Raw genomic sequence first — 24,297 nt, forward strand, 5'->3', positions numbered from 1 at the left:
CAGGCCTAAGGGCATTGCACATTACGCATAAATCACATTAGGCATCAGGTCATTACCAACATGAACACAAATACCATCACTTTGCATAGAATTACATTAGATACTGACCCCCAGACCAACTTGCCCTCTCAGGAGCTCAGACACCCTTTGTCCAGCAGAGTCAGGGCTACAAGCTGCCAACGCAGCAATGCGCAGGGCGCAGGGGCACCACCTAAACATTGCAGCTGTCCACTAACTGCTGGGCAGCTGGGGAAACTGAGCCCGGCACCAGCGTGCCTCCTGGCTCTCCTCTGGGGCTCAAAGAAACAATTGTGCCCCCAAAACAACGGGGGAGCCCCTTTGGTCTTAAAGATCAATAATGCCCAGAACAACGTTGGAGCCTCTTAGGCTCTACCTATAAGAAATGCTCCCGTGTGCGTGGTAGCCACGGGGGCTCTAAATCAACAAATGTCACCACACCACGTGGGAGCCTCTCGGGCTCTGACTACAACAATGCCCCAATTACCGTTGGAGCGGCCCGCTGCCTTCCGGGGCCACTCAACAAACCAGGCTCTCCCACCAAGAAGCCCTCACTCACCGGCTTCTGCTCGCAACACGGGGAGGCTCAGACGTACCGGCCAGCTTCCTCTTGCTGCAGCGGTGTTGTGGGGCTCTCCTCACACCATGGGAGCCCTGCCAGCGCCAGCAGCCCTTCTCCTTCCCCCGGAGGCACTCCGGGGCTCTTGACTGGCATGCCTCTCTCTGTGGGGCCACAGGAGCGCGGGGTGGACTCCCGTCCGCTTCCTCGTTCTACTCTGGGGGCCACCCTGCTTCCTGGGTGCGTGTTGGGAAGCCCTCGAGCCGGGGACCAATCCCAGCGCGGCCCCACAATGACGCGTTGGGCGTTCTGGCAGGCGGGAACCAATCACTGCGCGGTAGGCCGATGACGCAGCCGGAATCCCTAAGGCCAGGAGCCAATCCCAGCGCAGTGCACCGATAATGGTGTCGGGACCCGGGCTAGCGGCGGTGAATTTTTCTACAGCGGAGAATAAGGGGTAGGCTCCCTCGAGGATGAAGATGAACAGCGGGGTGGGCACCGCTGTAATTTAAATAAAAATCACACAGTCGTCACGCAGGGTGGGCACCTGCTATAAAAATATCCCAATAACTAGGCGGCCATGCGGGGTGGGCTCCCGCCTCTCTCCCCTCCAGCAGGGGGGGAGTCCCTACGTCTGGATTCCCCCGGGAAAGGTTGCCACGCCGCGCTGCGGAGTCCTCGAGCTCCACTTCAGCAAGGCAAATTACAGGCACAAATTAGAGCGCTCCTCCTGGAAATTAAAGCGCTTTGCTGTAGGGAGAATAAAGCACCCCCAGGGTGCTACAGCAGAAAAGGTCCTGTGGGCAGAGTTCAGGGAAGTCATTCAGAAGGTAGGGGGCAAAGGCTGGGCCCAGGGGCCAGCTCACAGGGCCCTCCAACAGGGAGGCAGCACCCAGTGGCGGTTCCTTCTGGCGCCCAGCAGCAGCAGGCCCCCCTAAAGTCAGGATCAGACAGAGAACATTTTACATGGGGTCATAGCCCCATTTTTATACACATATTTTCTTTGTCTCAGGCTGCAGGGTAGGGGGAGGACCAGTCGTAGCTGGTTCTGGAGCACTTTGTTGTGCTCAGCCCCTCTACCCATTCACAAGACAGGCTATGGACGTCAGACGCACCACAGGGGGCGGAGCCAGCATTGTGGAGGGAAGTCCTAGCCCTATTCAGGTCCCAGGTGCACTCCTCCCTCCCATCAACATACAGATCTCTCCATTCGCCACCGGGGCAGACCCATCATGACTCCTTGAGCCAGGCACACCAGCCAGCTCCAGCCAATCACAAGCCAGACAGTCAATTCACATTTACTACACAGACAGGCCAACTTCTAGAAGAGGCACTTCCACACCAGACACATTAAATCTGCGCACATCATGGCGCAGGATTTAATCTCAGGAGTTCGCACATACCAAACTCGCCCCTGCACTCCTCTCACATCAGTAACTACCATGGACACATACATTCCCCATGCATTCCTATGGGAGGGCAGGCCAATCTCACAACATGCACTCAGAGTGCGCACGCACTTTACACTGGGACACAGTGTTAAAGTGCACAGAAGCCAAAAACAACCAACACCAAGTCACCTTTAAAAGCAAAAAGTTTAGGGGTGAACCTGCCAAAAGTGCCAAGTCCAACACTAGCAAGGAAGGTTCAAGACTTCTGTCTGTGAGTGCTCCAGGATCTCAAGCTGTGCTCTTGCATCTAGAAGGAAGGTGGTCCACATGTACCCAGTATGTTTGTGAGTTTTACAGGCTCTTGAGTACTGCAAGCTTTAAACCAAGCAAGATCCAGTGGTACACAATATCTCTGTGATCTTGCAGGGATCTAAAGCATCTAAAGCACGAAGGGCTCCATAGAGAAAGAAGCCCAAAGGTACATTGTATGTCTATGTGTGTTCTGGAGTCTCGAGTCTTGCTGTGGGCTCTAGAGTGGAAGAGTTCAAAGAGTACACAGTGAATCTGTGAGTGTTAAGGGATATCCAGCACCATGGGCTCTATAGCAAATGAGTCCAAGACCCCACAAGATGTGTTCTGGATCCCAGGTAATTCCTTGGTCACTCTAGAGAAAGAGGCACAGCAGTGAACGTTATGTCTGTGAGTGATGTGGAATCACAGGTCTCATGCAGTGAGTTGGTATCTGACAGCCCTGGGATCACAAGTTGAGCACTGTGAGCACCATAGACATGGAGGCTGAAGAGCCTGAGGTGTGTCTGTCACAGCCTTGGAATCACAAGTCACACCAAGTGAGCTTTATAGAGGGGGGTTGCAGAAGTGCACAAGGTACGTCTGTCACAGCGCTGGGATTACTGGTCATACAGGGCCAGCTTTAGCGCAGGTGGCACCCTGTGTGACAATGTTTGTTGGCGCCCCCCACAGACTCCTTCTCTACTACCCTTTAACAGTGCCCCCTCAAATCCCATAACCACACTCTCTCAGATGTATTTAATTAGTTATATAGCGCCATCTATATGAATGTAGGGTGTCAGCAGGCCCATTAGCTCTCTGTGCTACCATAAAATTAGTTAAAACTTCTGCTAGACAAAACTCCTTCTCTCTCCAGGAAGAACATTACTCACCGGAGTTATCTTGACATTTTTATTGTTGTATGAAAATTGCCTGAGGCCTTTAATGTGGCAGCAGATGCTTTTAAAGCCAAAATACTTCTAAACACGGCGCCCCCTCGAAGAGTCAGCTACCAGTGCTGTGGCACCGGTCGCACCGCCCTAGAGCCGGATTGAATTTTAATGGAGCTGTAGGGATCACTTCCCAGGAATAAAAGAGTATGGGCTTCACTCATACTTGGGTAGATTCGAGATTCACCAAAAAGTAGCGGTTGGGCCAACTCGCAGCACCCCCTCCCTACTTAGAATCAGTGGAAGCACTGTGCATCTGAAGGGAGACCCTCCACTGCCCCTACCAGCAGAAACCATTGATCGCAGGGCCATCCATCAGTGGGCCCTCAATCAATCTACGAAAGACCATTGCACTGTTCCATCGTACAAGTTCACGGCTCTGAATCGTCAACTGAAACCTGGCATTGGCGGTCTTTCAAAGGGAAACAAAGAAATTACCACCACGCACTGGAAGAAAACTCCCAGCATTTGAGAGGCCTTTCATTTTTGCTCTTTTATTACAAACTCCCAAGAAACAAAAAAAGAAGAACTTTGCTGAGCAGACTCATTAAATATGGCACCCACTCATCAAAGTGTCAGGGACCTCTTTATGAGGTGGTTTGCGTCGCTCTTGCACCACACAATGTGGGGCAAGAGCGACGCAAACCTTCATTCAGATTTATAAAGCCACAGCACGGTCCCTTTGAGCGGCCCTGAGTGGATTTATAAATCTGGAGTAAGGCAGCGCACCGCAAATCGCTGTGTTGCCTTCCTCTGCCCTGGAAGGCTTTTCATGGGCGTTGTATGGGTGTTCCTACGCAACTCCCATGGTTTTTGACGCATTCACAGAATTACTAGAACTGGAAAACCTGGGAATTTCCCCCATAAGATACGCTTTACCAGGGCAGGAGTAACACAGAGAATTTTTTTTATTTTTCTTTGTTACTTCCTCCTTCTAGATGTTCTGCATTGTGCAGCACACAAAGAACGAGGAAAATGCCTTTCACATAGAAAGAGGAAAATGCCTTTCACATAGAAAGAGGAAAATGCCTCTCGTGATTGTTTTTGAGCACGAAGCAGGGACGTAACTTCAGGGGGGTGTTTGGGTGTTACATACCCCTAATAAAAGTATTTTCTGCTAAATAGTTGGGCTCAGGTGCTATCAATCGGGTATAATGAGGTGTCTGTTGGATTTCAACAGGAACTTTAACCCACACACTGACAAAAACGCAGACACACAATTCCCTCTCTGTTTTGAAAGTGTCACCAATGTTGGTTATTTTACAAAATAATGTGTTTTCTCTCACTTAGTGCCCCTACCAATCCCTATACATCTCCCTTTCCATTGCCCCTTTAACCCCTCTCATGCGCCCTGCTTGCCATATAATGTATTTTGACGTTATATGCTGGTGTCATTGTTGAAAAATATGAAGCTCACACCCTTTCAATCTTACTGACCAAGTTACGCCCCTGGCAGAAAGGTGCCCCTTTCCCCCTGTGCAGGCGCAGTTTCAGCAGCCTAGCGCCAAAGCAGGCACTCTTGCACCATGGTGCAAGGGTGTCTGTGTTTTAGGCAGGATTGTTTTTGTGCAGAAAGGGACACCATCCTGCACAAAAAAACAATCCATAGAGGCATAGTAATAGAGTATAGAATGTAGCACACAGACACTCATTACGCCTCACTTGGGAAGGCATATCATTTTGGCACATTTCCAAGTTTGCCAGGTTTCAAAAACCATGCCTACTCATCACCCTACACCTCTCCCTCTACATACCTCTCATCACCCCCTCTCAATACATTCCTACTCATCACCCTACTCTTCTCCCTCTACTCAGCTCTCATCGCTCCTTTGTCCATGCCTACTCATCACCCTACTTCTCTCCCTCTATTTACCTCTCATTGCTCTCTCTCAGTACATGCCTACTCATCGCCCTACTCCTCTCCCTCCACTTACCTCTCACCACCCTCTTCTTTCAGTACATGCCTACTCCTCACCCTACTCCTCTCCCTCTATTTACCTCTCATCAGCCCCTCTCAGTACTTGCCTGCTCATCGCCCTGCTCCTCTCTCTATACTTGGCTCTCATTGCCCCTTTGTCCAGGCCTACTCATCACTCTACTTCTCTCCCTCCATTTACCTCTTATTGCTCTCTCTCAGTACATGCCTACTCATCGCCCTACTCCTCTCCCTCCACTTACCTCTCACCACCCTCTTTCAGTACATGCCTACTCATCACTCTACTTCTCTCCCTCTATTTACGTCACATCACCCTCTCTCAGTACATACCTACCCATTACCCCACTCACCTCTCATCACCCCCTCTCAGTACATGTCTACTCACCACACTACGCCTCTCCGTCTACTCACCTCTCATCACCCCTCTCAGTTCACCTATTCGTCGCCCTACTACTCCCACTCTACTCACCTCTCATCACAGCCTCTTAGTACACGCCGGCTCATGGCCCTACTCCTCTCCCTCTTCCCACCTCTCATCACCCCCTCTCAGTACATGCCTACTCATCTCCCTACTCCTCTCCCTCTACTCACCTCTCATCACCCCCTCTCAGTACATGCCTACTCATCGCCCTACTCCTCTCACTCTACTCGCCTCTTATTGCCCCTGTGTACATGCCTACTCATCACCCTACTTCTCTCCCTCTAATTACGTCACATCACCCACTCTCAGTGCATGCCTACTTATTACCCTACTCACCTGTCATCACCTCCTCTCAGTACATGCCTACTCATCACCCTACTCCTCTCCTCTCCTCTCCCTCCTTCCACTCATCTCTCATCACCTCCTCTGAGTACATGCCTACTCATCACCCTACTCCTCTCCTCTCCCTCCTTCCACTCACCTCTCATCACCCCCTCTCAGTACATGCTTACTCATCACCCTACTCCTCTCCCTCTACTCACCTCTCATCACCCCCTCTCCGTACGTCTACTCCTCGCCCTACTCTTCGTCCTCTACTCACCTCTCATCACCCCCCTCTCAGTACATGCCTACTCATCACCCTACTCCTCTCCTCTCCTCTCCCTCCTTCCACTCACCTCTCATCACCCCCTCTCAGTACATGCTTACTCATCACCCTACTCCTCTCCCTTTACTCACCTCTCATCACCCCCTCTCAGTACGTCTATTCACCGCCCTACTCTTCGTCCTCGACTCACCTCTCATCACCCCCTCTCAGTACATGTCTACTTATCACCCTACTCCTCTCCCTCTATTCACCTATTATCACCCCTTCTCTGTACACACCTACTCATCACCCTACTCCTCTCTCTCTACTCTGCTCTCATCATCCTTTCGTAGTACATGCCTTCTCACCACCCTATTCCTCTCTCTGGATTGACCACTCTTCACCCCTTCCTAGTACACGCCTCCTCACCACCCTACTCCTCTCCCACTACTCACCTCTCATCAACCCTTCTCATTACACACCTACTCACCACCCTACTCATCTCTCTCTTCTCACCCTTTCCCAGGACGCGCCTACTACTAACCCTAGTCATCTTCCTCTACTCAGCTCCCATTGCCCCTGTGTACATGCCTTCTCATCATTCTACCTCTACTCACCTCTCATCAACCCTTCCCAGGACTTGCCTACTCATCACCCTACTCCTACTCCTCACCCTCTACTCACCTCCCCTTCCCAGTACATGCCTACTTATCACCCGAGTCCTCTCCTTCCGCTCACCTCTCATCATCCCCTCTCAGTACACGCCTACTCATCACCCTACACCTCTCCCTCTACATACCTCTCATCACCCCCTCTCAGTACATTCCTACTCATCACCCTACTCTTCTCCCTCTACTTATTTATCATCACTCCCTCTCAGTACTTGCCTACACATGGCCCTACTCCTCTCCCTCTACGCACCTCTCATCACCCCCTCTCAGCACATGCCTACTCATCGGCCTACTCCTCTCCCTCTACTCACCTCTCATCACCCCCTCTCAGTACATTCCTCCTCATCACCCTACTCTTCTCCCTCTGCTTATTTATCATCACCCCCTCTCAGTACTTGCCTACTCATGGCCCTACTCCTCTCCCTCTACTCACCTCTAATCAGCCCCTCTCAGTACATGCCTACTCATCGCCCTGCTCCTCTCCCTCTACTCAGCTCTCATCGCTCCTTTGTCCATGCCTGCTCATCACCCTACTTTTCTCCCTCTATTTACCTCTCATTGCTCTCTCTCAGTACATGCCTACTCATCGCCCTACTCCTCTCCCTCCACTTACCTCTCACCACCCTCTTCTTTCAGTACATGCCTACTCCTCACCCTACTCCTCTCCCTCTATTTACCTCTCATCACCCCCTCTCAGTACATGCCTACTCATTTCCCTACTCCTCTCCCTCTACTCGCCTCTCATCAGCCCCTCTCAGTACTTGCCTGCTCATCGCCCTGCTCCTCTCCCTATACTTGGCTCTCATTGCCCCTTTGTCCAGGCCTACTCATCGCCCTACTCCTCTCCCTCCACTTACCTCTCACCACCCTCTCTCAGTACATGCCTACCCATTACCCCACTCACCTCTCATCACCCCCTCTCAGTACATGTCTACTCACCACACTACGCCTCTCTGTCTACTCACCTCTCATCACCCCCTCTCAGTACATGTCTACTCACCACACTACGCCTCTCTGTCTACTCACCTCTCATCACCCCTCTCAGTTCACCTATTCGTTGCCCTACTCCTCCCACTCTACTCACCTCTCATCACAGCCTCTTAGTACATGCCTACTCATCGCCCTACTCCTCTCCCTCTACTCACCTCTCATCACCCCCTCTCAGTACATGCCTACTCATCGCCCTACTCCTCCCACTCTACTCACCTCTCATCACAGCCTCTTAGTACATGCCAACTGATGGCCCTACTTCTCTCCCTCTTCCCACCTCTCATCACCCCCTCTCAGTACATGCCTACTCATCGCCCTACTCCTCTCCCTCTTCCCACCTCTCATCACCCCCTCTCAGTACATGCCTACTCATCGCCCTACTCCTCTCCCTCTACTCACCTCTCATCACCCCCTCTCAGTACATGCCTACTCGTCGCCCTACTCCTCTCACTCTACTCGCCTCTTATTGCCCCTGTGTACATGCCTACTCATCACCCTACTTCTCTCCCTCTAATTACGTCACATCACCCACTCTCAGTGCATGCCTACTTATTACCCTACTCACCTGTCATCACCTCCTCTCAGTACATGCCTACTCATCACCCTACTCCTCTCCTCTCCTCTCCCTCCTTCCACTCACCTCTCATCACCCCCTCTCAGTACATGCTTACTCATCACCCTACTCCTCTCCCTCTACTCACCTCTCATCACCCACTCTCAGTACGTCTACTCCTCGCCCTACTCTTCGTCCTCTACTCACCTCTCATTACCCCCTCTCAGTACATGTCTACTTATCACCCTACTCCTCTCCCTCTATTCACCTATCATCACCCCTCCTCTGTACACACCTACTCATCACCCTACTCCTCTCTCTCTACTCCGCTCTCATCACCCTTTCATAGTACATGCCTTCTCACCACCCTATTCCTCTCTCTGTATTGACCACTCCTCACCCCTTCCTAGTAGACGCCTCCTCACCACCCTACTCCTCTACCACTACTCACCTCTCATCAACCCTTCTCATTACACACCTACTCACCACCCTACTCATCTCTCTCTTCTCACCCTTTCCCAGGACGCGCCTACTACTAACCCTAGTCATCTTCCTCTACTCAGCTCCCATCACCCCTGTGTTCATGCCTTCTCATCATCCTACCTCTACTCACCTCTCATCAACCCTTCCCAGGACTTGCCTACTCATCACCCTACTCCTACTCCTCACCCTCTACTCACCTCCCCTTCCCAGTACATGCCTACTCATCACCCGACTCCTCTCCTTCCGCTCACCTCTCATCATCCCCTCTCAGTACACGCCTACTCACCACCCTACTCCTCTCCCTCTACTCACTTCTCATCACCCCTTCACAGGACATGCCTACACACCACCCTCCTCTTCTACTTACCTCTCGTCACCCCCTATCAGTACATTCCTACTCACTGCCCTACTCCTCTCTCTACTTACCTTTCATCACCCCTTCCCAGTACACGCCTACTCGTCACCCTACTTCTCTCCCTCCACTCACCTCTCATCACTGCCTCTCAGTATTCGTCTACTCACCACGCTACTCCTCTCTCTCTCTACTCACCTTTCATCCCCCTTCTCAGTACACGTGGGCTCAGGAATTGTAGGCACTCTTTCTTCAGGAAAGACAAGCTGACTTTTGACCTCGATCTCTGAAAGAAGAGCAAATGTGACAAGATAACAAGATTTAAAGGCATCTTTATTGCTCACAATGTGAAAGAGCAATAAAAATGCCATTAAATCGTATCTAGTAATACTTTCTGGTGTTTAGAGACAAAGGTCAAAGTCAGCTTATCTTATCACATTTCCTTTTCTTTCTATGACTTAGGTTAGAGGGTGTTGTAAAGTGAACTGTGTGACAATTGAACTGTGCAAAGCATGTTAAATGAAAGATGTAAGATGTCAGGCTTTTTACTAACACAACACTGACATAGCTAAGTGAACTGTTCAAACATTTCAAATATATTTCACTAGTTATGAAGACCCATTTTTGTAATTCTGTGGTAAAAATATTTTATAGGATCAAAACAAAATAGAAAACTTTACTTGGTGATGTGCAAAATTAGAATATTTTTGCTGAAACCCAATTTCCCAAAATTGTTTCTGCGCTATTAACAGTAAAACTACGTTAGCAGACCTTTTTGTGGCCATTTCAATGGAAAATATGCTATCTGTAAATGACATTGCACTACAACATCATGCTTTGATAATATCTGTATGAAAAGTGAGTTTTTAAACATTAACTGGCAATTATTACTGCTTCTGACCAGATGTCAATGCTATTAGTGAACTAAGAGGCAACCCAGGAATCATGTGGACCCTATTTATGGGCTTGATTCTTGTTATACATGGAGCAAATATTTAGTCTAGTTAATATGAGATTTTTTTGTAAAGCAGAAATAGTGAACCTACATATTTGAAGGTGCTCTCTTATTTGATTATAAAGAAAAAGGAGGCTCTATAAGACAACATTTTTGCCTAGGATCACACAATTTGAGGCCAGTTCACAGATCAAGTACATCACAGTTAGGTCGAGTAGATTATTAAGCTTTCTAGACCTTGAAGGTCTAGTAACATTTTTATGCTCTCCCGCTACTCACCTCTTATCAACCCCTCTCAGTACATGCCTACTCAGCTCCCATCTTCCAATTGGTTCATCTCTTAATCACACGGGTTCTCTCTCTCTCTCTCTCTCTCTCTCTCTCTCTCTTCTCTCTCTCTCTCTCTTTCTCAATCTCTCTCTCTCTCTCTCTCTCTCTCTCTCACTCTCTCTCACTCTCTCCCTCCCTCCCTCCCCCCGGTTCCCAGGTACAAATCCTGCAAGGGAGAGGAGTATGCTCGGTCTCTATTGCTGCATATTCCCTGTCACAGACAGTGCATGTGGGGGTAGCCTCCTATTCCTTTCTCGCTGTGGCTGCAGATTCCCTGGGGTAGATCCTCACGACGGCCGGGCCTGTTCCCTTCTGTAGACACTTTATGAGGCTGTTGCCTGCTCTATATGGAGGACCCTGCACCAGGCTGGTCCCTATTTCCCTGCCACAGACCCTTGTGGGTTGGTGCCTCCTAACCAGCCTCCTGTCGCGTATGTCAATCACGTGATGAAGCAGACCGGGCAGTGACGGAAATCACTGGCTCCAACCGCGAAGTGCATTGCAAGTGCATGGCGCCGGGAGAGACAATTCGTCTGAAAACAGCTCACCTTGACGAAGTTAGTTTCTTATCTCTAATTCTGCCACGGAGGGTGGAGCAGGCACTTTGGGCTATCGCTAGAATGGTCAGACCAAGTCCCAATGCCTACTCAGATCTTGCTTACAGCAGAGCAAACTATCAGATCAGGCCCTAAGTCGGGTCCGTTTTTCTACTCATCACGGACTTAACTTTTGTTGTCTTCCTACCTTATTATCTCTGTAGCCCAACAGCGTGTGACAATAGGGAGCCGTCCTCGCTCCCCCGGTAAAATTTGCCGGGTGAGTGGTCGTGTCTCTTTCTCTGAGCACTTACGCCTTTTTTTACTTTGCGTAATATTAATATAAGGAACGCGTGTGGATTGAGCGCTCGAATTGGACGTCTATTTTCATTAAATGGGACGCAAGGCCTTATGAATTGCACTATTGGCCTGTCTTTTATTGCGATGCCCATATGGAATCACTTGTTTGATCGGGCTGGTAAAAACCACCTTTGAGTGTGTGTTTTATTCACAGAGGGCACTGCACTGTATATTTGATATATGTTCTTGTTGGTTTTATTACAGGTTTCCCTCGGAGAGCAAGTTACTCTTATAAATACATAAATAAATAAATAAATAAAGGGGTTTGTAAAGCGCATGGTGACGCCATCCCGGCGTGTCCCCGCGCTGTGGAGAGAGAGGCAGAAGATAGTGAGAGGCTGGAAACTAGAGGGTATACAGGTAGGTCTTTAATAGTTTCCTAAATTTAGTTTCAGTGTCCGCTAGCCTGATATTCATTGGAAGAGAGTTCCATTTGTTGGCTGCCAACACACGAAAGGAGCGGCCTCCCATTCTGGCTTTTTTTATCCTGGGGATTTTAAGTAGACCTGTTCCCCTAGAGCGTAGAGTTCTATTAGGCTCGTAGGTGATGGCTAGATCTGTCAGGTAAGGAGGGGCTTTGTGCGAAGTGATCCTATAGCACATTAAGAGCGCTTTGAATAAGATCCTCTTTTTTATTGGAAGCCAGTGTAGAGCGGCCAGGGTAGGTTTTGAGGCTGCTCTTTTGGGTAGTCGGAGGACTAGTCCTGCTGCCGTGTTTTGGAGCACCTGCAATCTCCTGATGTTCTTTTCCGTTGTTCCTAAAAGTAGCACATTGCCATAATCTATTCGGGAGGTCACTAGGGCTTGGGTCATGGTTCGTCTGGCTTCTAAAGGAAGAAGGGCCAGAGTACGGTTAAGGGTCTTCAGAACCCCGAAGCATTTCCCTACTACTTTATGAACATGACCATCAAAAGAAAGTTTGGGATCAACCCAAAAACCCAAGTTCTTTGCTTCCTTACAAGGAGTGGGTAAAGGACCAAGACAGGGTGACCACCATTCTTTAGTCCAGCGGGCATCCTTTCCTCCTATCACTAAAACCTCTGTTTTAGAGCCATGTAGTTTCAAGCAGTGTTGGTTCATCCAACCTGCAAGATCCTGCATACAGGTTTTGAAGTTGGCAGCTGCTATGGTGGGAGCTTGGGACAGGGAGATAAGCAGTTGGGTATCGTCGGCGTAGGAGACTAATTCTATGCCGTAAGATTGAACCACATCTGCCAACGGAGCCATATAAAGATTGAACATGGTGGGGCTCAGGGCAGAGCCCTGAGGCACCCCCCGTTCTAAGGCTATGCTGTCTGAGAGGTAGGTACCTCTCTGAACCTGAAAGCAACGGTCTGTGAGGAAAGCTTTCAACCAACCCAGTGCCGCCTTGTTGACCCCGGCTTTGTTTAGACACTGTAGCAAGATGGAATCTGCTACTGTGTCAAACGCGGCACTGAGGTCCAGCATAATGAGTGCCATGGTATGACCCTCATCTGCTCCTGCCCGTAGAGTTTCGGTCGCTCTCAAGAGAGCTGTCTCTGTGGAGTAGCCCGTCTGAAAGCCAGATTGGGAGCTATGAAGAACATTATTGGATTCCAGATGGGCCATAAGTTGTTTATTAGCTATTTTTTCCGCCACTTTCGCTAGGTAAGGTAGCAGAGAGATGGGTCGCAAGTTTTCCAGGGTGTCCTGGCTCACATTGGGTTTCTTTTTAATAGGGAGTACAATAGCTTACTTCCATTCTTCAGGAAGACAGGCCGATGCAAAGGAAACTTGGAGCACATGTCTAAAGTATGGTTCCAATACTGTTAAACTTGCTCCTAGTACCTTAGGAGGGGCTGGGTCACGGGGGGAGCCCGACTTGATACTTTTGCAGATGTTGGCGAGTATTGCAGGAGGGGGAACCGAGAAACAATGTAGGCATGACTCTATGAGACTATCTCCTTCATTTTCCATAAAATCATGACCAGATGTCAAGTTTCCAGAAAAGTTGGCATAGATGTCAGTTATCTTACCAGCAAAGTATTTGGCAATTTTGTTGCACGTTTCCACAGAGTCAGTGTGGGACGTATTATCAGTGGTTAGCACAGAGATTTCCTTGAAGATTTTAAAAAGCTCTTTCGAAGAGTTCTCTGCTTCCCCAATGCGAATTTTGTAATGCAAGGCTTTAGTAGTGCGTATCTTTTTATTATAATCCTTTTGCGCTTTTTTATATTGAGTTTTAATTGTCGTGCAGAAGTTGGTGCGCCATTCCCGTTCTAGTTTTTTGCAAGCGGATTTAGCTATCTGGAGTTCAGGAGTAAACCACAGGGTGGACTTCCTCACATTCTTGGATTTTTTCATGTTTCGAATAGGGGCAGTGCTTTCTAGGGCAGTTAGAATACGGTTCAGTAGTCGATTATATGCTGTTTCACAGTCTAAACCTCCTGGAGGTCTTCCTGTTTGGAGTATTTTGATAAAAGTGTCATGGGAGAAATGTTTCCATTTCCGACACCGGTAGCGATGTTCACAATCTTTTTTTGGATCAGTCTCAGATACCCGTATGTGAAACGGAATTAAGAAGTGATCAGACCAGGGTACCGGTTGCGGAGGTTGAGCTTGCACTCTGGTCCAGTTCCCAAAGATAGGGTCCAGCAAGTGTCCTAGTCTATGTGAGGGGTCACAATTTTTTAGGTCTAACTGTAGGGAGTGTAGTTCTAACCTGATGTCCTCAGCATCTTTGTCGAGGGGATCATCAAAATGAACATTCATGTCTCCGAGCACCATGAATCTAGTCTTTCTTATGGCTAGGTGTGCTGTAGCTTCCACCAGGCTAGCCGTGAAATCATACAGCCTACCTGGGGGTCTATATACAAGAATACCCGAAAGGGAGTGTTGAGGCCCTATTATAATAGTGAAAGAGCCTGCTTCACAATGATCGATCGTCAGGGGAGATATGGAGCATTCCATAGGAGCTTTACTTGCGATTGCAATCCTTCCACCCCTTCCGTCCTTCCTGTCCAGTCTGGAAAGGGAGTAGCCAGGTGGCATGGCCTCTATTATGTCAGGGTCTGAATGTTCTCCTAGCCAGGTCTCAGTAAAAAACAGGATGTCAAGTGCCTCATCCTCAATTAAGTGATATATTTGTATGTTATGTTTACTAAGAGATCTGCAGTTTATCAGTGCCGCCTTTATCTGCCCTTTGGAGGGCTCATTAGTCGGTGCGTCATCAGGAGTAAAAGGACACACTGAGCAGCTATGCAGCGATATCGCCTCCATAGTGTGTTTACATGGTAAGGTGACAGTGGGACAAAGATCCAATAATTAGTGTCTACTATACCGTACATTGGGGGACTTTGGACGACCAAGATTATGTCCCCGCGCCACGTACGGCCGCGGACGGCCGCGGACGGGCGCAGATGGCCGCAGACGGGCTTGACTTTGGCTCGACTTCGGCTCGCTTCCGGCGTGCCCGCTGCACGCGTCCGCTGCGCGGTCGCTGGCCCACACACATTTATAGAGAGGTAGGGGCAACTAGAGCGCTGACCTGGCAGCCCTGAGCCCGGAAGTGCTGGGCTCCTCCTCACCCTCCGCATCAAACGCCCAGAAATGGACGCTGCGGACCGGGGCGGGAGTAGGCGGAATGCGTGATCACCGAAGCTTTCAGAATCAGCCCAGAGGTGAGGATAAGTCACAAATTATTTAACACAAAATACACTGTAAAAGTATTAAGATTTAGCCTACAATCGCTAAAGTTAAAAACACGCTATACAATCAGCGCTTACAGTGTGGTATTGGTAGAGCACAGCGTAAAGCGGATAAAGTCAGCCCCTGCCACCGGCTAGACTCTTCCATATCTTCTCTGAGCATTCACTCAGATGTGTGTCTACACTCGACCTTAGGAGTGAGGAGCTAGGGGTAGCACCTATGGGATCTTTTTCCTGTTAGTCCTGATGAAATCTGGGGTATTTACGGTAGCGGGCTGAAACATGTCGACGTTTTGCAGAGCGGAGGGGTAGGGGGTCATTATAGCCTTCCATACCATCATCCACTGGTCCGTTAATGACCTTTTACTCTGGTCAGGGAATCCAACATTAAAGTTACATTTGTAATTCCCGTGGTCAGTTTTAAATTGTTTTTCTGCACCATTTCCACTTGTGATCTCACACTATTTCTCTATGTGTTGTATTGTCTTCCCCTCCCCGATTGCTCCAGCGTTGGTTGGCACGGAGGTATGTTAGCAGACCTATGATGAAGCATGCCACTGATTTCTTTGGGTGAGGCCATTTTTAAAAACCTGGTGTGTTTTCTCACCCCTAGATCACACCGATTTTAAGTGCAAAGCCCCCCTTATACATGTGTGTGTAAGTGATCTTAGGAGGTCGAGGTGGGGCGTTTTTTCCTCCTACCCTTTATCTTTTGTGTGTGGTTGTCATTTCACTTTCAAAGACTGTAGGAGACTGGCACCTCTTTTTTTACATGGCTGCCTGTTACCTGGCACAGATGTCGTATGAGGCATTTGCCTGTCCTCCTACTCTGTCTGCCTGTTCCCTGTTGCAGGTCCAGAGTAAGGTTAGTGTTTGCACTCTTATGGAGGTGTCTGTTTCTGTGAAAGGTCAGTGTTTGCTCTCTTGCACAGGCTGCCTGCTTCCCGCTGCAGGTCCTGTGTGAGGTTAGTATTTGCTCTGTTGCACAGGCTGCCTGTTCCCTTGCGCAGATGGTGTTAGAAACTTTTGGGTCCCTGTAGCCCTTACAAGGTGCTTGTCTAAGGGGAAGGTGCCTACTCTCGCTCTTTCTGGCGCCCTGTAGGAGGCTGGTGTTTGTTCCCTGAGGCAAACTTGTAAGGGGGCAGTTCCTGCTCTCTTGCTGCCTGCTAGATGGGGCTGGTATCTGCTCTCCCTGGTGATGTCTAGCTCTTACCTGGCACGGGTCTTGTTTGAGGCTAGTGCCTGCTCATATTCTGGCTGCCAGATGACTGTCACTCACTCTCTAAGAGGCTAATACTGCCTGTTATCTACCACATGCGTTTTAAAAGTAATTTGCCTGCCCTCCCACTCTGCCTGCACCCAGTTGCAGGTCTTGTTTGAGGTTAGTGCTTGCTATCTCAGCTAGGCTTCCTGTTCCCGGATGCCTGCTCCTTGAAACAGACCCTGTGTGGGCTTGTCACCTGCTCTCTCCTTTCCTTCCAGTAAGGGACTAGTGTCTGCTCTCTCTCCTTAGGACTGCCTGTTCCCTGGCACAGACCCTGTATGAGGCCGGTGTCTGCTGTTTGTAGGGCTGGTGCCTGTTTTCTCCCATAGACCCTATAATGGATGCAGCCTGCCTATCACAGACCCTTATGCCTGCTCTCATGCTTCCCTTTCCCCTGCATAAGATTTAGTAATAGAAGCAACTTCTTTGTAGAGCAAGTTCATGGTGTCATTTAAAAGAAACTGGGCTACAAAAGACAGGCTCTGAGGCTATCTTACACACAAAAAGGCTACAAGGATAGGGCGACATGTATGGGTAAGTGGTTTGTGAATTATTCAGCGCTAAGCTGGATACCTGTTGCTTGGTACTTACAATCTGGATAAGACTGGTCTGGCGTTTTACTACAGGTCAGAGTGCCATGGAAACCTCAGTCTGAAAATGTGCAGCTGGTGCCGGGAAGCACGTGGCCTGGAACATAACTATCTGGATATGTGTGTCTGGAACTTAAAATCTGTACATGTGTGGGCTTGGTACTTCTATTTTGGATAAGTATGGCTGATACTTCTAATTTGGAAAACTGTGGCTAGCACTTATAAACTAGATATGTGCGATTGGTGACTAAATTGTAAATATGCTTGGCTGGTACTTTCAATTTGTACATGTGTGGATGGTGCTGTAATGGATATTATTGTAAGAATTACTTGACTTTACAGAAGTACAGTTGTCATTTGTGTTCTATGCTCTCTGCAGGTGAAGCTCCAGAACTGGCTGTGCCCTATGAGGAAAGAGATGGGATACATTCTGGAGTCTAAACTCAGGAAACAGCAACAAATTAAGACCCTGAGGGTGAGTAGCAGCCATGAGTCCTGTGCAGTTTAAGATCCGCCATTGTTTATGTGCGATTCTGTGCATGTGCCTGTCTAGGTTAGAGATGCAGGGAAGCCATTGGTTCACCCTCCTGCCTGGCTCCGGCCTCCACCAGGTAAATCATCCTGGGTGGAGATTCATTATCTGGAGTTTTGGAGCCCAGATCTTTCCAAGGGTCTTCTGGAGAGAAAAAACAGGAATTACTCTTCAGGCCTTTACGTAGTAATCACATAGTAACATGCCCGGTGTCAGAGTAAGTATGCATGATCTTAGGCATCTGACTGTAAGTGTTTCCATGCGGTATTCTACATTTATTTATGTGCATCTGTCTTTTTGTGTGTACATGGTAGCAATTGTGTGTGTGTGAGTTTTGAGTCATCTCTCTGTGAGGGCCACTTACATGTGGGCCTCTGGGTCTCTCTGTGTTTATGTATGTTCAGGTGTGGGAAATGTGTTACTATGTGCATGCATGCGTACATCTCTGTGTGTGTGCCAGTAGGTTTGTGCGTGAATAGATCTGGAGTTATCTGTCAGTGAGTTTGTACATGCATATATGCAGCTGTATGGTAATGCGTGTGTTTGTTCATCTTTGAATTGTTGTTCTGCTGTCATAATCTGACACCCCCCCCAAAGGTCAACAAGAACAGTCCTCGATACCAAAATCTTGCCTACATTATTGTTGATTTGTACTCAGGATCGATCTGGCACTGGCCACAGTTTATACTCTTTTTAGCAAATCTTTTTTTACATGCCATTACTTAAACTGAGCATGGTGAAGGGCATGTGGTCTTGTAGTCAGTATTGTGCATTTGACCCTTTGTTATTGAGATTTGTGCTGGCTTGCTTTTATGAGGTTGAGATTCTGACATAAAGCCTTGTGAAAGTGGAGAGTCAGTTTTAAGATTGTCTAAGGGATGTCAATTTAATTTCCTTCGGTAAGAGATATATGCCTCAAATCAGTTCTCACCAAGAATAATTAAAGTTATGGATGGGTCTTGTGGAATTGGGATAAATCAACTCTGGTCCCAGATTGGGGCGGACCCAGCCCCCCTTATAAATTCCTCTTAACATCTCTATCAAGCAGAGTAGGAGACCAAACTTCTCTAAGATAAAAAAAAAGTGCCTGCCAATCCACCAGATCGAATGCCTTTTCTGCATCCATCATCAAAATAGCCGCTCTATCCGCCCTGGCTGAAAAATAGTAGATAGCTTGAATTAAAAAAAAGGTATTTGCAGCCCTCGATTCCCGGGCAGGAACCCTGTTTGGTCCACATGTTTCATCTGTTGCGCACATCCCGAGATCCTATTCAACCAAATTTTCATAAAAAGCTTGTAGTCTACATCTAATAGACTTATTGGGTAATAGGACCTCGGGTCCCTAGCGTCCTTATCCTTTTTCAGGATAGTAATCACAACTGATTTCTTAAATCTGTCAGAGACAGACAGCCCATTCATAAACTGATTACACAAGAATACCAAAAAAGGATAGAGTTCATCTAAAAACAGCTTATAGATATATACTTCAATCGGTATTCCATCATTGCCACTTGCCTTAGCATTAGCCATTCCTTTTCAATTTCCCTTAGATCTGTAGATGTAATCGGTTCATTCAGAGCCTTACAATCATCCTTAGTAATCATGGGTAACTAAACTGTAGTAAAATAATCCTCAAGGGCCTGAGTGCTAACTGGCTGGGTCTCTGAATAGATTTTCTTAAAGTGAGACACAAAAATGTCGGCAATTCTATCTTTTTTACTAACCAGATTCACAGTGGTCGGATCTCTTATTTGTGGGATTAGTTGCCTACTCTGTTGAGTATTTGTTGACCAGGCTAGAAATGTACCTATCTGTTTGCTTTCTTCATATACTTTCTGTTGACATGCTTTGCTCCCAGAGATCTCTTCTTTGAGAATAAAAAAGTTTTTTAATTGCTCGTTCGCTTTTAGTCATTCCTGCTGAAGAAACTCCACCTCAGGATCCTGGGGGCCCGGACATAAGATCTCCCCTAGCTCGATCTAGCATTCTAAAGTCCTTCGATCTTATGTTGCCTAGGTTTGTAAAGATTCGCCCTATATGCAATCACCCATCCTGAAAAGAGGCCTTAAAAGGTTCCCAGACCATAAAACCTAATGCTGTATTAATATTCTCCTTATAAAACCATTGTATAAACTTACGAGTTTCAGAGATCCATATTGGATCCGAGAGCAATGCTTTATCAAAGTACCACCTGCTATTATTTTTTGGGCAAGTGGGTAAATATATTACCAAGGAGACTAAAGAATGGTCTGCACATGAATTAGAAAAAATAACGGATTCCCCTCTTACAATTTGTTTATTTGTCAAGAAGAAATCCAATTGCACAGCTGTTTTAAATCTAGCTGAGTAGTATGTAAACTGAGTGAGGCCTGGTTGGTCGAGCCACCATGGATCTAATTGGGCAAAATCTTATTTCATGATTCTTAATAATCTAGTTGTCTTTGGTTTTAATTGCTGTTTACCCTTATTGGATGTATCTGGGCCTAGATTTTGTATGAAATTAAAATCACCTCCCATAACTATGAAGCCATGAGCATCTATCAACAAATCGTATATCTGTTTTAGGGCCTTAATATCGTCAAAAATTGGCCCATAATAGTTCAACAACACAAGGCCTACCTACCCCATTGATTGAAACCTCGATCCAGATCCATCTTGCTCCTTCATCCTGGATCACCTTTCCCAGCTCCCAGTCTAGCGCAGAAGAGAGTTAAATACCCACCCCCATACCGCAGTATGTTCCGAAGCATAGTACGCATGAGCATACTTCTTTGGGAGTGCTAAGTTAGGGGAGTTGGATTTAAGGTGTGTCTCTTGTAGAAAGATCACCTGCGGAGAAAATTAGCCCAACCATTTTAACGTCGCTCCTCTTTTCTGTACATTTAAAAAGACATTTACATTGCATGATATTACTTTTAATGCTTGTGACATTCTTCAGAATAAGAAAAGGTTATTGGGATTACGCACACCACTGTTAATCCAAATGAAAATTTGTGGCGTGCACTAGAGATATCACTTCCTGACAGAAGTGTGGTAATCAGTAAACGGTCCGTGACACCCAGTGTGAGTGTCAGCTCTCTAGGCACAACCTCTGAAAACGCACAAAACGTTTTAAACAAAATAATCCAATAAGTTTAGTTCATTTTGTGATATCCTTGATAATCACGAATATTTATTCCATGTTATTATTCACATGTTTTTAGGTTCATTGCATCAAGGTGAATTATTACTCCAAGTATCATTCCAGATACACAATGTTCAATTCATCTTTAACATCACCCAATGCATTTCGGATCAAATCCTTCATCAGGGGCAGTCTGTAAATGATACAAATAATACAAATATAATCCTTGTCGAAAATGCCAAAAATGTCTAATCTATACATTACAGATTCCAAAATGCGTGACAACTGGCAAAACAGAAAGTGCGAGGGTCACACAAACGGGATAGATGGATGATTAAAAAGTGAAACAAAGTCATTGTGTGTGTAACTGAACGTAAACCATAAGGTAGGAGGGTGAACCCGTGAAAGGAAACACAGAAATGGAAACCCGGTAAAGGCAACCCTGTTGCCGAACAGAAATATGTATGTGAAGACAGTAACATTCAACGTGATTGTAAACTAAATAGCCACGGTGCGGTTAACAAACGAGGGTGAAACGAAGCGCGTGTCAGCATTGGAAGAAAACACTCACCAAAGATTCAGCGTGGAGAGATCCCACATCATCGTGCGTCCTACGCTACGAATGAAAGTTAGTCAATAACGCGTGTGCATTTAAAATACAAAGTGACGTGCGCATAGAAAGCGGACAGGAAACGGTGGCCATATTGGAGTGGAGTGTAGTACTCCGGGTGAAGATAGAAAAGAGACGACATCTTTAAAATACACGAAATGATGAGAAAAGGTTGAAGCAAAACAGTAAATCAGTAATAAAAAATACATAAAAAATAAATATGTGGATATGACCAATATAACAAGTGCATTATAAATAACAAGAAAATTCCATCCGGTCATTTAACCCATTTGGTTTAGCAGATTGCAGAAATTTAATCCAGTGATTTTCGTGTTGCAGAAGGAAGTTATTATTGTCTCTGCCCTCACGCTTCTCCACCACTTCAACAGCAGCAAATCTAAGTTGACTTATATTGTGTCTGTTGTCTTTGAAGTGTATTGCCACGTTGGATTTGGTGTTTTCAGTCCGAATATTGCTTTTATGTTCATTAATTCTCGTTTTCACTTTACGAGATGTTTTTTCAGTATAAATCAAACCGCAAGGGCATTTGATGATATTAATTGCATTTTCAGTGTCGCACGTGGCATTGAACCTGAAATTTATGTTCGTCCCTTTCATTGGATGTTTCATAGTGGATCCCTTGATCAGATTGTTGCAGTTTTTGCAATTGAGGCATGGTTGGTTACCCTTGTACGTAACAGAAGTTGATGGATTGGGTCTAGTGATGATGTCTTTTAAGTTGTTCCCCCTGGTGTATGCAAAAAGTGGTTGTTCTTTGAAGATCTGTTTGAAATCAACTTCTCTGCTGATGATAGGCCAATGTTTCAAGATAGATGCTTTATACGCTCTAGAGACTACAGAGTATTTTGAAACAACCACAGGTCTTTTTATGGTATCCTTCTGTGTAGAATGTAATGCCTCATGTCGGCTCAGTTTGTCACAACGATCTTTAGCATTCTGCAAGATTGACTTGGGATAGCCCCTATCTTCAAAGCGATTGATCATGTCGATAGCTTGATCCTGAAATTTATTGGGTTCTGAAACAATCCTTTTAACCCGTAGGAGTTGAGAGTACGGTAAGTGATTCTTCAAGGCCATCTGGTGAAAAGACCTATAGTGCAAGGTGTTGTTTTTGTCTGTTGATTTCCTGAACAAGTCGGTTTCCAGACGATTTCCACTGCGGCTAATTTTGACATCCAAAAAGGTGATGGATTCCTGACTGTACTCATACGTAAATTGAATCCGATCATTGATGAGGTTCAACTGTGTCAAAGCTGTCTGTAAAGGATCTAGAGCTCCTTGCCATAGAACAAAGATATCGTCGATATATCTTAAAAAAATAATGGCATGTGTATCCCAAGGATTGCGGTTCAAGATTTGGTTCTCCTCAAAGTACTTCATGAAGGCATTCGCATAGACCGGTGCAGCACAGTTGCCCATAGAAGTACCGGACAACTGTATATAGCACTGGTCCTCCCATGAAAAATAACTCCGGTATAAGATGAAATGCATCAATTGCATGATAAAAATCTGAAATTGCAGGTCTAAATCAGAATGCACCAAAATGTTCTCAATGGCTTCCATACCGAGGTCATGTGGAATGCTGGTGTATAAAGATTTCACATTTATGGAACACAGCCAAATAGAGTCCTGTTCTGAAAAAAGAATATCACCTATTTTTTGCAAAAAATCTGTGGTATCCTTTGATGTGAGAAAGATGTTCTTTAACTTGTGCTGAAGGATACTGATTTCTATCGTTCACAAGTTAAAGAACATCTTAATGACACCAACACGTACAGTGCCATACAATACAACCCCACTGGTCAATTTACAGAGGTGTTAATGAACATTTTATCAGCAGCTTTTGACGATGGCATTATCAACCAAAAAACGGTGAAATTCTTGACTCCAGACAATCCCGGAACACCCAGCATGTACATGCTGCCTAAAGTGCACAAGAGTTTGACTCAACCGCCCTTCAGACCCATTGTCTCCACCAGAGGGAACATTCATGAAGCTACAGGCAAGTTCATTGACAGATATCTGCAACCGCTAATTCAATCTTCACGCACTTACGTAAAGGATACCACAGATTTTTTGCAAAAAATAGGTGATATTCTTTTTTCAGAACAAGACTCTATTTGGCTGTGTTCCATAGATGTGAAATCTTTATACACCAGCATACCACATGACCTCGGTATGGAAGCCATTGAGAACATTTTGGTGCATTCTGATTTAGACCTGCAATTTAAAATTTTTATCATTTTCACCAGATGGCCTTGAAGAATCATTTACTGTACTCTCAACTCCTACGGTTTAAAAGGATTGTTTCAGAACCCAATACATTTCAAGAACAAGCTATCGACATGATCAATCGCTTTGAAGATAGGGGCTATCCCAAGTCAATCTTGCAGAATGCTAAAGATCGTTGTGACAAACTGAGCCGACATGAGGCATTACATTCTACACAGAAGGATACCATAAAAAGACCTGTGGTTGTTTCAAAATACTCTGTAGTCTCTAGAGCGTATAAAGCATCTATCTTGAAACATTGGCCTATCATCAGCAGAGAAGTTGATTTCAAACAGATCTTCAAAGAACAACCACTTTTTGCATACACCAGGGGGAACAACTTGAAAGACGTCATCACTAGACCCAATCCATCAACTTCTGTTACGTACAAGGGTAACCAACCATGCCTCAATTGCAAAAACTGCAACAATCTGATCAAGGGATCCACTATGAAACATCCAATGAAAGGGACGAACATAAATTTCAGGTTCAATGCCACGTGCGACACTGAAAATGCAATTTATATCATCAAATGCCCTTGCGGTTTGATTTATACTGGAAAAACATCTCGTAAACTGAAAACGAGAATTAATGAACATAAAAGAAATATTCGGACTGAAAACACCAAATCCAACGTGGCAATACACTTCAAAGACAACAGACACAATATAAGTCAACTTAGATTTGCTGCTGTTGAAGTGGTGGAGAAGCGTGAGGGCAGAGACAATAATAACTTCCTTCTGCAACGCGAAAATCACTGGATTACATTTCTGCAATCTGCTAAACCACATGGGTTAAATGACCGGATGGAATTTTCTTTTTATTTATAATGCACTTG

General features: G+C 46.4%; 1 protein-coding gene across 1 annotated transcript in view; it reads left to right on the forward strand.

Moving 5' to 3' along the window:
* The window catches only part of LOC147726272 (E3 ubiquitin-protein ligase TRIM39-like), a 92,756-nt gene that overhangs the window by 4,952 nt on the left and 63,507 nt on the right, over positions 1–24,297 (forward strand). Inside the window, exon 2 of the mRNA XM_086960372.1 lies at positions 17,281–17,376. Coding sequence (XP_086816498.1) covers positions 17,281–17,376 — 96 coding nt within the window. The remainder of the gene's footprint in view (positions 1–17,280; positions 17,377–24,297) is intronic.

The sequence above is a fragment of the Lissotriton vulgaris genome, chromosome 3_1, assembly GCF_964263255.1.
Source record: "Lissotriton vulgaris chromosome 3_1, aLisVul1.2, whole genome shotgun sequence".
In the NCBI taxonomy this organism is placed as follows: domain Eukaryota; kingdom Metazoa; phylum Chordata; class Amphibia; order Caudata; family Salamandridae; genus Lissotriton; species Lissotriton vulgaris.